The sequence below is a fragment of the Helianthus annuus genome, chromosome 10 (genome assembly GCF_002127325.2).
Source record: "Helianthus annuus cultivar XRQ/B chromosome 10, HanXRQr2.0-SUNRISE, whole genome shotgun sequence".
Classification (NCBI taxonomy): Eukaryota; Viridiplantae; Streptophyta; class Magnoliopsida; order Asterales; family Asteraceae; genus Helianthus; species Helianthus annuus.
Window position 1 is genome coordinate 36,798,362 of NC_035442.2, and position 16,313 is coordinate 36,814,674.

Consider the following 16,313-nt stretch of genomic DNA (forward strand, 5'->3'; position numbering starts at 1 on the left):
TCAAATGAAAGCAAGATCGGTTACAGCGAAATAATCAACCATTCATCACAGATTGGCTTGTTGAGTCATATGTTTGAACAAGATCACAGACCAGAGACAATAAGCCCTAATAATCTCACGTATTTTACTTGTGAGGAACAAAGAATCAAAAGACACAAAATGATTGAGAAGAGAGCTGCTGATGCTCGTATGCAGACAACAGCAGCATGAACTCCTTTTAAGGAGAAAGCAACCCTAGCCAGCTGGACCCAAAGGAAGACAGCTGGAGCCCAAGTCTTGAGCCCAAAAAGGAGCAGGCCAGCGACATGAGAGGAGCGGCCCAAAGACAGCAAGCAGACCAAAAAACCAGCAAACCCAAGAACCTCACAAACAAAAATAAAATAAAAAGGATTAGACTGAAAGTATAAAAAGGAAATGCACATTTACACTGTCATTTTAACATTATTATAAAGTTGTTACATTCTTTGTTATGAGTTGTTAAAACTGACAAGGGTTTAAGTGTTCAGGATAATAACTTGAAGGGTTATATGGTAATATTCAAGAACTGGTATGAGGAGACTAGAAGATGGGGGGGGGGGCTAAAGTGAAAGAATGTTATGACTAGCATATAAAAGAGAAAATAAGGGTTCATTTGTCACTTATCACCTCTTGAAACTTCATATGTTCTCTCTCTTTGTGATTAGGGTTTTGTATCATCGATCCTGTGTGATCTTGTTTGATCTCTTGTGAGATCCTGTTGTCCTTGTTTCAGATCATTATCATTATATTGTTTAGTGTGATCTTTCAATTTGTAAGGTCCAGGGTATTTGGGGGTGTTTTTCTTTGTTTAGGTAAATCAATAAAGTTCTGGTCACCGTTTTGTCGCTATCTCTTGTATTGTGCTTGATTTCATACCATTTTATAGACTTCATTTGTGATGATGAGAAGTAATTGAAATAACAAGCATTAATATACATGCAAAGAACAAACATTATTAATTAACAAACAAACAAATTACAAACAATTTTAATTTGAAAATATACATAACACTACATTTTTATCAAAAAATCAACATCCCGACAAAAAAACTAGAAAACAAAACCCGAAAATTCATAATATAATAAGATTATCATAAAACGATTTAACCCGCTTGACCGACTCTTAATATTCCGAATTAACTTTTCTGCAGTTATTGCGAATTTCACCTCTATTCCCTGTTAATGGCTTTATATCACCCATTTTGATCATAGATTCTGCGAAATCCTCCCAAAACTCTTCGTGGGAACCACTGTACTTCGAAACAAGCTCAGCAGTTTCACCACCACTTAATAGTGCTTGATCAGAGTTCAAAAGCCCTTTTTTACTCACCAAATTAGAAAAATATTTTACGTCAAACGAGCTTGGTGTCGGGTCAAGTGGTGCAAGCGTTAAGTCACCGCCAACTTGTGGGCAAATGGCTCGAAGGTGGCTCGCAAAGGCTGGATCTATGTTGCTATCACTGTAAATACGAGGCCTAAAGGTTCGACACTGAGCAAACCCTAAGGTGTGGGCACCTGAAAGTACAACCAAGTCCTCCTCATCTAGCCCTTGATCCTCGAAGTTTTTTATTAGGGCCGGTAAGTCCATGGATGGTGCTGGGATGTTGGCATTAGCTGCGGTTTGGCTAGCGGTGGTTGAGTCTCTTCTTCCAAGCTTGACTTTCCATGATGGGCCACCAAGCTGCATAACATTGAATTTTTAGAATTAACGTCAAAAAATGCATAATCATACAAACCTTTTTTTCAACATATATTACAAAATAATGTTTTTGATGAAAACATTCATACCAAAGTGTACCACATAGGTATACTCGGTTGAACTATTAGAAACTTATTAAGTGTGTTTTACTTACCCCAACGACCGAATCACGTGCAGCAACAGTTAATATATCAGCACAAGAAACCACATGGTGACCACAAACTTTGTCGACCTCATCTTTGATTTTGTCAATAACCTCGAATCCCCGGGCTGAATTTGCATTAGGACCTGCATTTTTCTCACTATCTATTGTTGACGTTTGATCCAAAAGTATGGAAGCATCACATCCCTGCATCATATAGAAAATAATCTCAAAAAATAACACCAACACTTTCCAATCTCTTAAATGCAAACATTGCTATACAAGATAACACTTCATCTTGCAACACCTTATTCATAATTGTTGTCAAATCAACAGAAAGTAGAAAGTATAATGGAAGTTTTTGATTGCTCAGTTTAGCAAAGGTACATAAGTTTGATGAAATTTACATGTTTAATCAAATAACAAATAAAAACAAGTTAACTTTTTAAAGTAGAAGGAACATTAAGATAAATGTTTATATTACATGAGCCTATCATATTGCAATGTGCAAAACTGCTATTGTTGTTATCAACTTGAACACTTAATTAATTCATAGGTGACTTGTTTATATGATTGGTCTAATAACCATATGAATGTTTTAGTTCTATTATGATGGATAACGATTGCAAAATTTCAATTATAATTAAGTTGGTAGAAAGAAGTTACTTACGTTAACAAAACAATCATGAAAATGAAGACGCAATAGAGAAGCGCCCATGCGGCGTTCTTGTGCCAATGCATCCTCCACCACACGTTTGATGGTCGGGAGAGCTTCAGGGCACACTCGGTCATAGTAACTTGATGACAAACCTGAGTTTGAGGATGCTGTAGCAATAGAAAGAATGAGAGAAAGAAAAAGAGATAAGAAGCATATGACATTCATCTTCACCATAATAATTGTATCGAAAAGTGTTTTAAATACAAATCTTTATGTTGTATTGAGTTGTGTTGTATTTACAAAAAACAGAAGTCATGTTGTATTTATAAGGAGTTATAATGGTGGTTGGTTTTGGAAATAGTCATAGACAAAAACAAATGTTTAGTATTAATAACACTTGGTTGATATCATAATTAATCCCATAAGTTATACATAACATATTTATAAAAAAGTACAGGTTGACTTGGCTAGCAGTTATATATTTTAATTGCCCAAGAGAATTTGTCAAACTCAGTTAACATACAAAAATGTAAATTTTGCTTAGTAATTTCAAAAATAGTATTAGAAAAATCCTTTAAGTAATACATGAGCATATTAATATATGTATTTGGTGGATGCAGTTGACACATTAATACAGTAGATTTTTCTTTTGCATTTGTAATATAATTTGTAATGTTAAATAAATTTGCTCCTTGGTTATATATTAAGTTAACTACTACTACAATAAGTGGTGCATGAAGTTTAACCACTTTTCAAAAAATAAAAATAAAATCATCATTACTTTAAAGCTAGTTTAAGACTGTCGTTTTTGTAAATACTAAAAAATCATTAAAAAGAAACTTTGTGACTACTTAAAAACATGCATGTACATGCAAATTTAATAACTTCAAGTGTGTTTTTCTTGTTGCATAAAAAGCAATTTATTCGTCAGGGTCGTCATTAAGGATAAGTGGCACAATCGCATATTGACTTCAAATTAGTTTGTTAAAAGGAAAAGTAAAAAAATAAACACTATTCACACATAAAAAAATGTACTAATTCATAAAATAACTCACTTAATTTAATGTAATGCAAAAGATACACGGACCGCACGTGATAGCCTTTGTTGAATGTTTGATTATTGATTTAGTATAATAAAAATTCCGATTACCTAGTCGGCTAGTCCTGTTCAGAATAGGTAAGATTTGATGGGTTAAGTGACATGTCATGTATATAATTCATAGTTATATTTGACTTTGTTAATATTAATCTTCAAAGCCATCAAAGAATTTGTCATGCTTAAACGTGGTAAATGTATGGATGATTAAGATATTAATGAAGAAGATATGTAAGTGACATGACGAACCCAAAGAGCAAATAGGGTACAACGACAACAAGTATACCCAGTAAATCTCGCAAATAGCAGAGTTAATGGTAGGGTCTGAAATGTAGACAAATCTCACATCTATCCTTAAGAATAGAGAGGTTTCTTCATAGGGAGAATATGGGTTTTTTTTAAAAAAGAAAATCGACTTTTAACAACTTTGGTTTAGTTCTTGGAAGTAATATATACAATTCGCAGTATATAAAGAAATAAGAGAGGATATGACACCGAATGCATAATAGTTAGGGTAGATGTTTAAAAATTCACCTTACGTCTACTTCTTGATCTTCGGCATTGAGTTTGCCTCCACTAAAATCTTCTCTAAGTTGGTAGAGATCACCATTACAGCATGTCATTAAAAAGGTAGTAATCACCACATCACATCTCATTAAGCTTTGGGAGTGATCACCAATATTGTTTCACCAATAATTGTAGTGATCACAAAACATCTTTCTAATAAGGTAGTCATCACCTACCCATTCTCCTTGTAACAAGCTGGCACAGATCATTATTATATCCTTCTCACTGGTTATGTACCGATGACAACTTACAAGTTACACATAGCGGATCTTGAATGAAAAATCAGCGGAAGATGGCGGCCTTTCAAAATTCAATATTTTACACTAAAAAATTTCAAAAAAAAAAAAAATTCGGTAAAATTAACACCATAAAACAAAAAATTTAGGGGGAGGAGGGTCTGGCCCTAACGAATCTCCACCAGTGAAGTTAGATTTATTAAGTTGATAATAGATATTTGGAACGAATGCTCACACCAACTTCTCTTTTTAAACCTATGGAGGAAAGAAACGCCGAAAACAAAAAGTTTGTTGCAATACTAGAATCGAGACATGTGGAGAAAGATATCGAATCTTTGTCTAAACCCATCGACCATCTCACAGGCGATGCGTTGATCCTAGCCCAAATGCGTCGGCAACAAATCTATCAAAAAATACGGACTCTAGCTTAATAGTTTTTTTATTTATTTGTTTCGGGTTTTTAATTTTTATTTTTTTGTGATATTTTTTTGGAATCATGGAAACGTGGAAATGACTTGTTTATGTTTTTCAGCCAAAAACCAATACAATAAATCACCCAAGCAAGACACTAGCAACGTGGAAAAGGACTTTATTTATGTTGATAAAAGTAGTAATTGAGAGAACAAGCAATAAAGAACAAAACGTATTCTTTTATAACAAACAAATTGCAAACAACTTTAATTTGAAAAGCAAAAGATATACAATTTCAAGATAGACATCCCACCAACAAAACTAGAAAACAAAACCCGAAAATTCATAATATAATTAGATTATCATAAAACAAATCAACCTGCTCAAACGAATCTTAATATCTTTAATTAACTTTTCTACAATCGTTGCGAATTTCACCTCTATTCCCTGTTAATGGCTTTATATCACCCATTTTAATCATAGACTCTGCAAAATCCTCCCAGAACTCTTCGGCGTCCCCACTGTATTTCAAAACAAGTTCAGCAGTTTCACCACCATCCAAGAGTGCTTGATCAGAGCTCAAAAGTCCTTTTTTACTCGCCAAACTGGAAAAGTATTTCACATCAAACGAGTTTGGTGTCGGGTCAAGTGGTGCGAGCCTTGAGTCGCCCCCAACTTGTGGACAAATGGTCTGAAGGTGGCTCACGAAGGCTGGATCAATGTTGGTCTCGTTGTAAATACGATCCCTAAAGTTTCGACACTGAGCAAACCCTAAGGTGTGTGCTCCTGAAAGCACAACTAAGTCCTCCTCGTCGAGCCCTTGGTCCTCAAAGTTTTTTATAAGGGCAGGTAAGTTCATGGACGGTGCCGGGATGTTAGCGTTAGCTGCGCTTTGGCTAGCGGTGGTTGAGTCTCTTCTTCCGAGCCTGACTTTCCATGATGGGCCACCAAGCTGCAAACCATAAAAAGATTTAGATTTACACAAATAATATGTTTGTCACGCTAAAATTTTATTTCTTTTATTTGTTTTCATCATTACAAAAAATTGTTAAAGAGGGACACATTCATGATTTTTTTTCAACTCAATGAAAGTGAGAATTTTTACTCTCTAGGTGTATGTTAACAATCGCAATCACTTACCGCAACAACAGAATCACGAGCGGCAACAGCTAAGATATCTGCACATGACACCACCGGGCGGCCACAAACTTTGTCGACCTCATCCTTGATTTTGTCAATAACCTCGAATCCTCTAGCTGAATTTGCGTTCGGAGCTGCATTTTTCTCGCTGTCTATTGTAGGTGTTTGATCCAAAAGAATGGAACCATCACATCCCTACAAGATTAAAAAAATATACTCAAAAAACAACACCATCACTTTCTATTCATAAAACAACACCAACACTTTCTACTCCCTTATATTCTACAAGATAACACTTCATTTTGCAGCGCCTTGTTCTTCCCTTTCAAGTGTGCATCATTAAGTATAACGGAAAGTATATTTTACGTAAGAAAATAAAACTTTTATTTCTAAATCATGATAAAAGTTTTTGATTTCTATATTTATTAAGCATCTATAGTTAAATTCAAGTACCAATTTATTGTAAATCATGAATGTTAAAGCACAATTTATATGTGGAAGTTACATGTTTAATCAAATAACAAACAAATATTTTTACTGTTTACATGGAGAGAAGAACTTTAAGAAAAATGCTTGCATTGAACTTTAATAACATGCAAAACTGCTCTAGTTTTTATCAAGTTTGAATACTTTAATTCTTAGGATACTTGCTTTTAATCGTTTTCTAAACTTAATTTGTAAGACTAAACTAAATGTATTAGTTCAACAAGCATTAACAAAACAATCATAATATAAACTTAACAAAACTTAATTTGTAATACTTTAATTCTTAGGCGTTTCGATGGCAAAAAAAAAATATGTCTTTGCTCCGGATATCCAAGTATGAAATCTCAAATATAAATTGGTAGGAATAAATTACTTACATTAACAAAACAATCATGAAAATGCAGACGTAATAGAGATGCACCCATGCGTTGCTCTTGTGCCAATGCATCCTCCACCACACGTTTGATGGTCGGAAGAGCTTCAGGGCATATGCGATCATAATAATGTGATGACAAACCTGAGTTTGAGGATGCGGTGGCAATACAAGAAATGAGAGAAACAAAAAGATATAATAAACTTCTGATGTTCATCTTCTCCATAAATGATGGCCAAATGTGCTTTTTAGTAGAAATTGTTTGTGTTGTGTATTGTTGTTGCAGTCTTATGTGCTGTATTTATAAGGATCGCAAAGGTAAGAGATGGTTGGATTAATTTAGAAATGGTCAAAGACAAAAGCTAATGTTTGTATTAGTATACTTGCACTAAACAATGTAGGGGACTTGGTTATATAATTCTAGAACTCGTTAAATATTTGAGTTATTCGATATTAAAATTACTATATTAATTATTTTTTTGGGTAGATATCTCAATCCCAGAAGTTATACATAAGATATATTAATTCGAGTTACTTTGATATTTTCGTTATATGAGCTCTAGAAACATATGTAAGACTTGGTAGATAGCATAATCCCCTAGTCCCCAAGTAATGAAAAAGATATAAAAATAAAGGTAGGTTTTGACTTGGCTAGTAATAATAATAAAAAAAAAAACCATACTTTTTGATTACCCATAAGATAAAAAAAAAATCAATTGATGTATTTGGTGGATGTATATATAATCTATATATGTGTGGGTGTTTGGGGGTAAAGAGTGAAATTGTACTAATTTTAATGTTATTTTACTAATTTCATGAAAATAATAAAAGAGGGGATGGTTAATGATGCATCATGTGTTGCGCTGATAGTCGAAAGACAAGGGAGTACATGCACTAATTGACATTTGTCTTATTTGCCAAGTGTTATGTGCCTTATGTGCAAGGTTTGATGCCAAACTACTATCGAGCCGGGGGTGTCATTGGAAGCAGTCTCTCTATTTCAACAGGATAGAGGTAAAATTGTTTACATCTTACTTTCCTCAGACCCTACCTTAGTTTTGCTATTGGTGGAATTTAGTGAGTATGATGACGATTAATTTGTTATTAGATATAAAAAATATTATTGATATCCCAAAAGAATTTGTCATACTTAAACTTGTAAATATATCGATAAGGTTGTCTTTTTTTATCTGAAATCGAAACTCGACTCGAATTTGAAGTCACCCGAACCTGAATAACCCAAACCCGACCAACCCAAACTTTAAATGGGTCGGTTATCGGGTCACTTTTCCCAAGCAAAAACTCTAATAACCCGGCCCAAAAAACCATAAACTCGAAAGACGAATAAAAACCCAAACATTATTTGTCTTTTTTTTATAGATGCGATTTGATTTGGAATCGTTTGTATGTGAAACATTAAGTTTTAAGACTTTTGAATATTATCGTATCATATTGTTAAATGATGTTTAAAACTTTGATTTTTTTTTATCAAAATGATATATTTGATGATAATTCGTGAAAAAAAAGAGTTAATTGCCAAAATCGTCCATGAGGTTTGGACACGTTTGTCATTTTCGTCCAAAATGACATTTTTGTACCATTTTGCCCCCCACGTTTGGCATTTTTTTGCCATTTTCATTTAAATGATTAACTTAGTTAAAAAAAACACCGTTTAATGAGAGGTGTGTTTGAAATTTTACATTTACAAATAAGGGTATTTTGGTATTTTGGCTTTATCAATTTAAAATGCACTTGGATAGTTTTCCATCTACCATAGGGTCATAGCCTCAGTGTGGTGGACTGGGGCATTAAGTATATTAGAAAAATGCACGTTGTGGAATAAAATAAAATCTACTTTAAGTATATTAGAAAAAGGAAAAAGAAATTAAAAAGAAAAAGAAATCTAATTGGAGAGAATCAACGGGGCCCTCAAATCAACCCTATAATACTCGTTAAAAGCTTGGCAATTCCCTATGAAGATGATGTGGCGGGGGCACTGAGTAACACGGCCACACCAACGCCTTGATATAAATTTGGTGAAACCAACAAACGTAAACAATTTTTCTATTGGCTCGTGGAGTGGAATGTGAACAATTCTTTTGTGGTTTCATTTTGTTGGAAAACAAAAGTTTCCATGAAATAGCAAGGAATTTCGTTTGATTTTGTTTGTTAAGTTCATAGCACCTCGTGAAATGTGGACATTCTTTTTAATAAAATTCCATTGTGATCAAAGTTTTTTCATAGTCCTTTTTTCTTTCCATTGTGATAAAAGTTTTGTCAGACTAGACGGTATGGGGCCGGTTTAGGCTGGCGTGGCCCGGCGCCGCACCCCCACACCGCCCTACAAAGGCCCGGCGCGTCAACCCCGGCTCCCCAACGACGTGCTCGACGTGCCTTGTTTTGAAATTATAGTCGTTATAACGGCTAGTTCATTTAATAAAAAAAATACCCCCTTTTCTATAAAACACTCTCATTTTATACCATTATTTCACCATTTTCTCCCCACTTTCACCCCAAAACACTCTCATTTTTATACCATTCTTTTATAAAAAAAAATATCTTTTCACCCACAATACAATCTAATTCTTGGTGGTCCTCGTCTTAGGAGGAGGAAGAGGAGATGTTTTACGCAAACGCTGTGCTAAGGGTGGCGCAGATTATTATAGAGGAGGAAGAGGAAGAGGAAGACGTCTCGTCTGAAAGCGTTATTACCAGGCGACTACAGATTAACAGAGACCGCCAAGGTTTATCATTAATAAATTTTATTATCCTTATTCCTTATTTCCTCATATTTCTATTTTTTTACGACAGGAGCGCACGAGAAATTGGTGAACAATTATTTTTCGGATGCACCCCTTTACAATGCCGAAATTTTCAGACGCAGGTTTCGAATGAGTCGCCGGTTATTCACAAGCATTGCTGATGATTTGGCGGGGCAAGACCCGTTTTTCACGCAACGACCCGATGCTCGTGGTTATGAAGGGTTCAGCTGTTGGTGCATATTTGTGACAACAGCTTAGATTTGGTATTTGGATATCTTGTAATTAGTAAAACAATAAACAGTCAGCGGGGTTAGCTTTGTAATAGTTAATTAAGAGTGATTGGGCCAAACCAAACCAACATATGGGGGATGGTAGGCGAAATGGGCCTTGCCCATGACCTAGCCCATATGCAAAGCTTTGTCCTATATAAACAAAGCTTAGCATTAGGGTTTAGGTTAATGATCTAATCACCTTAATCACTTTTAGAGAGAATTCGTGAAAGACAAAGGCTTGGACGAATTGGAGATCTTGATTAATTGTAATCGTTTGAAGATAATGAATAAAGATCGGGTTTATAGAGATTTCTGTTTCTACTCGTTTTCTGTTAAATCTGATCTAGGGGATTCCGCACTCTAGGTTAAATTGACGATTCTGTTACGATCCACACGGATTAGGGGACCTACAATTGGTATCAGAGCGTTAGGCTCTTGATTGGCTTGGTTCAGAATCGTTTTCTGCAGAAAAATCAAAGTTTTGGACGTTTTTGGAGGCTGGGTTAGGGTTCTACTGTTGATTTCGAATAAACAGCAAGGATTTCGGATAAAAAGCAAGCATTTCGAATCCATTTTGGATAGAAATCTTGCTTTTTGGACCATTTCCGACCAGAAATCAAGCATTTCGGATCATTTCGGATATAAAGGCTTGCATTTCGGACCAGAAATCTTGGATTTCGGATCATCTCGGATCAAAAAGTTATTTTTCGGACTAGATTAACTTGCATTTCGGATCAATCAAAAGGATTACGAATCATTTCGGATTATAGGGTGTTCATTTCGGATCAGATTATTCCATTTCGGACCAGAAAGTGTTTATTACGTACCATTTCTGACCATTCCGAATAACCATTTCGGATTCAGGATCATCTCGGACCATTCGGACAAGGTGGAATTTTTCTTGGCTTGCGTAGGAAAAATTTCACTGTTTCGTGTTTAGAAAATTCTCTGTAGCTCATCGCAGGAAACCGTTTGCACCGTTGGACTCCTTGGATTTTTAGGACAAAAAAAGACTCTGGAAAACCCCGAAAAAGGTTTTTGACATTATATATCATTGGAATCGTAATCTCGAGATGAATCTAACGGTATAATTTGGTAAAAACAGGTTTCGGACAAAAATTGTACGGTTTTACCAGTCTGCTTAAGTTAAAATGTCAAACATGTCTAAATTGAACGAACTTTTGAGGATGGAACATGAGGTTGGCACAACCAACAAACCACCTAAGATGATGAAGGTGGAAAACTACTTGACATGGAAGGACAGGTTTCAATCCTTCATTGAATATCAGGACACACGCATGTGGATCTGTATTATAGATAGGTACACAAACCCAACACACGACTTTGAGGGCATACCAAGTGTCTCAGCCTACGTGAACATGCAGGAGGGCTGATAAAAAGATGTATGAGGCTGAAAAGAGAGCCCTGGCTGCTATCAAGATGTCCTTACCTGATAGCATAAAACATACCTTTCAGAAGTACACTACTTCAAAGGAAATGTGGGATGTACTAGAGAAGAGATATGAGGGAAATCCTGATGTCAAGAAGAACAAAGTTGATCTACTAAAGAAGCAGTTTGCTGTATTCAAGCATATGAAAAATGAGTCACTTGAGGACATCATCACTCAATACTACAATCTGATGTCAGAATTGGACAATTATGATATAGATTGCTATACTGACAAAGAGAAAAATGACAAGCTGCTTGATGTTCTACCTGCTAAATGGGATATCTACACTCTCATGATCAAGGGAGAAGCAAATTATGAGACAAAGTAACTGGAAGAAGTAGTTGGAAAGCTGAGAGCTTATGAGCTCAATATGAAGAAGAAAGACACTGGATATGATCAGGTTCAAGATCCAGGGATTTACAATGGGCTTACATCTTCTTCATCTCACGACGCTTCTAGCGACTCTGCTACTGCGTTTCTTTCATGTGAGAATGAGCAGGTCACAGTGAATGAGGATGGTGATGTGTGTTTTGTAGCTGCTTCAGGAGGATCAACAGGAGCTAAGAGAACATCAGCTTCTAGGCAAAGTAGTAGTACAAAGGTGATGCCAATGAGTGTGAAGTCTGCTGAAGAACATCTTGCTCTACTTGCTTCATTCGTTGCTTCTTATGAGAACTACATTCAAGGGAAGATATCTGATCCTGCCACTTTAGATGAAGATTATAATCAGATTGACCCTGATGATCTAGAAGAGATGGATTTGCAATGGCAAATGGCCATGATTTCCAGAAGAGTAAAGAGGTTCATGAACAGAACTGGAAGGAAGTTTGTGGGGAAAAGCGTTGGTTTTGACAAGACCAAAGTGAGGTGCTTTAACTGTCAAAGTTACGGACATTTTGCTAGGGAATGTCAAAAACAAAAGCAAGAGACTTCGATTCAGAGTTGGAACAATAGGAATGCATCAAACAACTCTAACTCAAGGGCTTTGATCTCTATTGCACGAGAGGGATCATATGACTGGAGTGTTCATTTGGAAAATAATGAGAATGTCACTCAAGCATTCATGGCAGAGATTGTACTCGTTGATGATGCTGAAGCTAACGTGAATGTTGAAATTGAGAAAGAAAGTGAAGCTAAGGTAGATAAGGCTGATCAGACAACTGAAGTTGAAGAGAAAAAGCGAAAGTCTGACCGTGAAAGGGAAGCTGAAGAGAAAGATGCAAAATACAAAAGAATGGAAGCTCAGCTCGATGTTCTCATGGCCAACTCAGACAAATCAACAGGAGAGGTAAGTAACTCTGCTACTTCTGTTTGTTTAAAATGTCATGAATTACAGGGTGAGGTTGACAGGTTGTCAACACAAAATCAAAGTCTGGTTAACGAGATGTCTAACATAAAAGAATTAAACTTTTTTGCTAAAAGAAACGAGTCGTCATATTTGAAAAAGATAAAGGGTTATGAAGGTGAAATTGAAGTTTTAACCTGCAAACTAAACGAAAAACTTTAAGTCATAGACTTAGCTCATGACATGATGGGTGAGAAAACACAAGAGATTTCTGAAAAATGCAAAGAGTTGTCAGATGCACAACTCAAAATTGTTGAACTTGAAAAGAAATTAGGTCAATTCAGGGACTCTACTTTTGTTATGAAACACATGATGGGTGGGTTAAAGAAGAGCAATGACAAGACCAGTGGGATTCCAGGGCTTTACTGAAGTCCCACATCCTCTTAGTCATGACTATTCTTTCTTACCTGATGAAGATGAGTTAACAGACTTTCTGTCAACATCACCAAGTAGTTCCACATCAAGTCAAGGTGATGTATCTGAGAATGATGATGCTAAGAAGGAAAATAACGGCAAACGTGTTTTGACAAAGAAAAATTCACCTCCTAAAAACAAAAATCAGACTTTTGTTAAAAAGGTTACTTTTGTTCAAGGAAGTGACATGAAAAACGAAACAACTGTTATTGAAAAAGAATCAAATATAGAGTTTGCTAAAAACAAACATATAGAAAAATCTGAAACTAAGCAAACCGAACCAAATCATTCTAAGGCATCATCATCAAAACAAGGATCTAGTTCAAAGGCTTCAGTTGAGAAGTCTTCGAAAAAGAGATCATGCTTCAAATGTCACACAAAGGGACAGGTAGCTAGCTTCTGTCCTAACAAAAAGACTGAAGCACAAGTCAGTGAGAAACCAAGAGAGAAGTCACCAGAGAAGAGTGGTGATAAAAAGGAGAGAGAGTCTAACTCTCCAAAGAAATCTGCTACTAAGTAACCAGAGGGTGTTGCTGTTGGTATAGATAAGGCTGAAAAAGGAACTCAACAAGCTCCTCGTTTTCAAAGAAATCAACCAAGATTTCAGCCTGAATCTACATCAGGCAGATATGATAGACCTAGAAGTAGTTCACCAAGAATGAACAAACAAAATTCAAATAATTTCAAAAGTCAAGGTCAATATCAAAATCGATACCATAATAATGGTGGTCGAACTTTTTATAACAATGGCTTTAGAAATTACAACAATCAAGCTTCTTGGAATCAAAACTCAAGGTTTCAAAGGTCACATAGTCCACACATACATAGGAACCCTCATGACCAAAGACCTTATGGAAATCAAACCCCATTTCCATCAACAGGCCCAAGATCCAAGACTCCAGTTAGGAGTGATGGATATTGGATGGATATTCCTATAGTTGGTGAATCTGGACGACCCAAGACCATCAAGTCTTGGGTCCCCCAATCTAACTAATCTTTTGGTTGACGTGTGCAGGAGCTGCTAAGGAGGATTATCAACTTATGGTATGTTGATAGTGGCTGCTCTAGGCACATGACGGGGGATGCGAGGTTGTTTTCTGAATTTGAAGAATATGATGGTGGACATGTAAATTTTGCCGGTGCTAAAGGTGGTACGATTACTGGAAGAGGAAAAGTGACGAATGGGAAGATCACTTTGGACAAAGTGAACTATGATGAGCAGCTTAAACACAATCTGATGAGCGTGTCACAAGTCTGTGACAAGGGTCGCTCGGCGCATTTTACAAAGTCTGAGGCATTGGTGTTGAAACCGGGTTTGGTTATTCCGGACGATTGGATAGTAATGCGTGTACAAAGGAAAAATGACACTTATGTCATGGACATGGGTGCCAAGGATCCGACTGCTGCGGTGGCATGTTTGCTATCCAAAGCATCTAAAGCTGAATCTATGTTGTGGCACAAACGCATGGCTCATATTCACTACCGTAAAATGAATTACATTTTTAAAAATGAGCTAGTGAAAGGGGTTCCAATGCAGAGGTTTCATGTGGAAGATAAATGTCTTCCATGTCAAAAGGGAAAACAACACAAGAAACCTCATAAGTCTAAAACAGTAAATTCCATTAATGCCCCTTATGAATTACTTCACATGGATTTATTCGGTCCAGTGAACGTGAGGAGCATAGGTGGAAAGTACTACTGTCTTGTTGTCACTGATGATTACTCACGTTACTCATGGGTTTTCTTTATAGGTACAAAAGATGAGACATCGGATATGCTGATTGATCTTTTTACAAAATTGGAAAACGTCCATGATGCAAGAATCAAGAGAATAAGGAGTGATAATGGCACGGAGTTCAAGAATCGAATTCTGGATTGCTACTGTCTTCGAAAGGGAATCGAACATCAATATTCCGCTCCTTATACGCCTCAACAGAATGGAGTCGCTGAGAGGAAAAACAGGACGTTGATTGAAGCCGCTAGGACTATGCTTTCAGATTCAAAGCTACCAGTTCTTTTCTGGGGAGAGGCTGTGAATACTGTAGGATCGTTTTCTGACCCGAACAAGTCGTTCAAAGGTTGTCTCTTGCGTTTCAGATGCGGAAAATAAGAAATGCAAGTAGATATAGCTTGTTCTTCCTTCTAACTGCTTGTTTTATTGATTTAAAACGTTTTACAGCGCAATCGTCACACCGGCAAAGCTTCGGCGTGGAATTCAACTCTACTACTACGTGGATCGCTCATACAACAACTATATATAGTGGTCTTGGTCCGCTCATATGACACATGTTCATATGAGCGGTCCAGGTCATTACCACATAAGCGACCCATACATGACCACAAAAGCGGTCCAAGCATGACAAATAAGCGGTCCATGCACCTCATGACCCTATGAGCGGTCCTAGGCTATAACACCTATACAGACTCCTGTTTTCTCGTATTTTGTGCCCTAAGCTATACAATACGACGTAAGACCTGATCCTAGACACCTAGACGTAATCAACAGATGTAGTGCACTAACAGACTCCCCCTCAGATGTTGATGGATTCGACTATCGAGCACCGTCTCCGTGTCTTCACATCTTCAGTCTTGATCAGTCTCTGGGCTTTCTCTTTCTCTCTATCTTCAGACTCCCCCTCTCGATTTACTGGTATTCTTTTGTTCTTCAGTAACATCTTCAGGATCGTTGTCTGATCTACACAGGCCTTCGGAATCGAATAACCTGGCTCTAAAAACACTTTAATTCTCTTGATCAGATCTCTTGATTCCTTAAGTTCATCAGCATCAACAACAGACGTGATTTTCAGGATTGAAACTAGGCTCTTCTTTAACAAAAATCTTTAACAATCGAAACCTGGTTACCTGCACAATCTTAACCCAGAAATAAATTTTCTAGATTCATCACATATCAAAAACTTGTGCTCCAACACATGACTCTCTCAACAATCTATGATGAACCACTTGAAGAAGGTTAGAATTAACGAAAACAGTTAGATTTACACAAACACTTCCCCTCAAATGCTGCTCATCATGTTTAGCACACGGCATTTTGAAAATCAGTTTTCCAACATCAGTTGTCGAAAATCTTTTTGACTTTTTCAAAAATTTATGCTAAAACACACTAAAATCTTTTTGGATTTTCAATATGAGAAAATAAAATGCAAAGAATGAAATATTTACAAACAATATTTTTGTGAGTTCGTGCAAGAGGATCATATCAGTTTATGAGACCAATCACCAACAC

General features: G+C 36.3%; 2 protein-coding genes across 2 annotated transcripts; both read right to left on the bottom strand.

Annotated features, from left to right (window-relative positions):
* Positions 1-1,046: 1,046 nt before the first annotated feature.
* LOC110884402 (peroxidase P7-like) lies at positions 1,047-2,750 on the bottom strand. Its single transcript, XM_022132110.2, has 3 exons — positions 2,529-2,750; positions 1,871-2,065; positions 1,047-1,698 (listed from the first exon to the last, which is right to left on the bottom strand). The coding sequence occupies exons 1-3, from the start codon at positions 2,748-2,750 to the stop codon at positions 1,141-1,143; spliced, it is 975 nt and encodes a 324-aa protein (XP_021987802.1). The 3' UTR covers positions 1,047-1,140.
* Positions 2,751-5,080: 2,330 nt separating this feature from the next.
* On the bottom strand, positions 5,081-7,159 carry LOC110884403 (peroxidase P7-like). Its single transcript, XM_022132111.2, has 3 exons — positions 6,830-7,159; positions 5,967-6,161; positions 5,081-5,778 (listed from the first exon to the last, which is right to left on the bottom strand). Exons 1-3 carry the CDS (start codon positions 7,049-7,051, stop codon positions 5,230-5,232), a joined length of 966 nt encoding a protein of 321 aa, XP_021987803.1. The 5' UTR covers positions 7,052-7,159; the 3' UTR covers positions 5,081-5,229.
* Between the last annotated feature and the right edge of the window lie 9,154 nt (positions 7,160-16,313).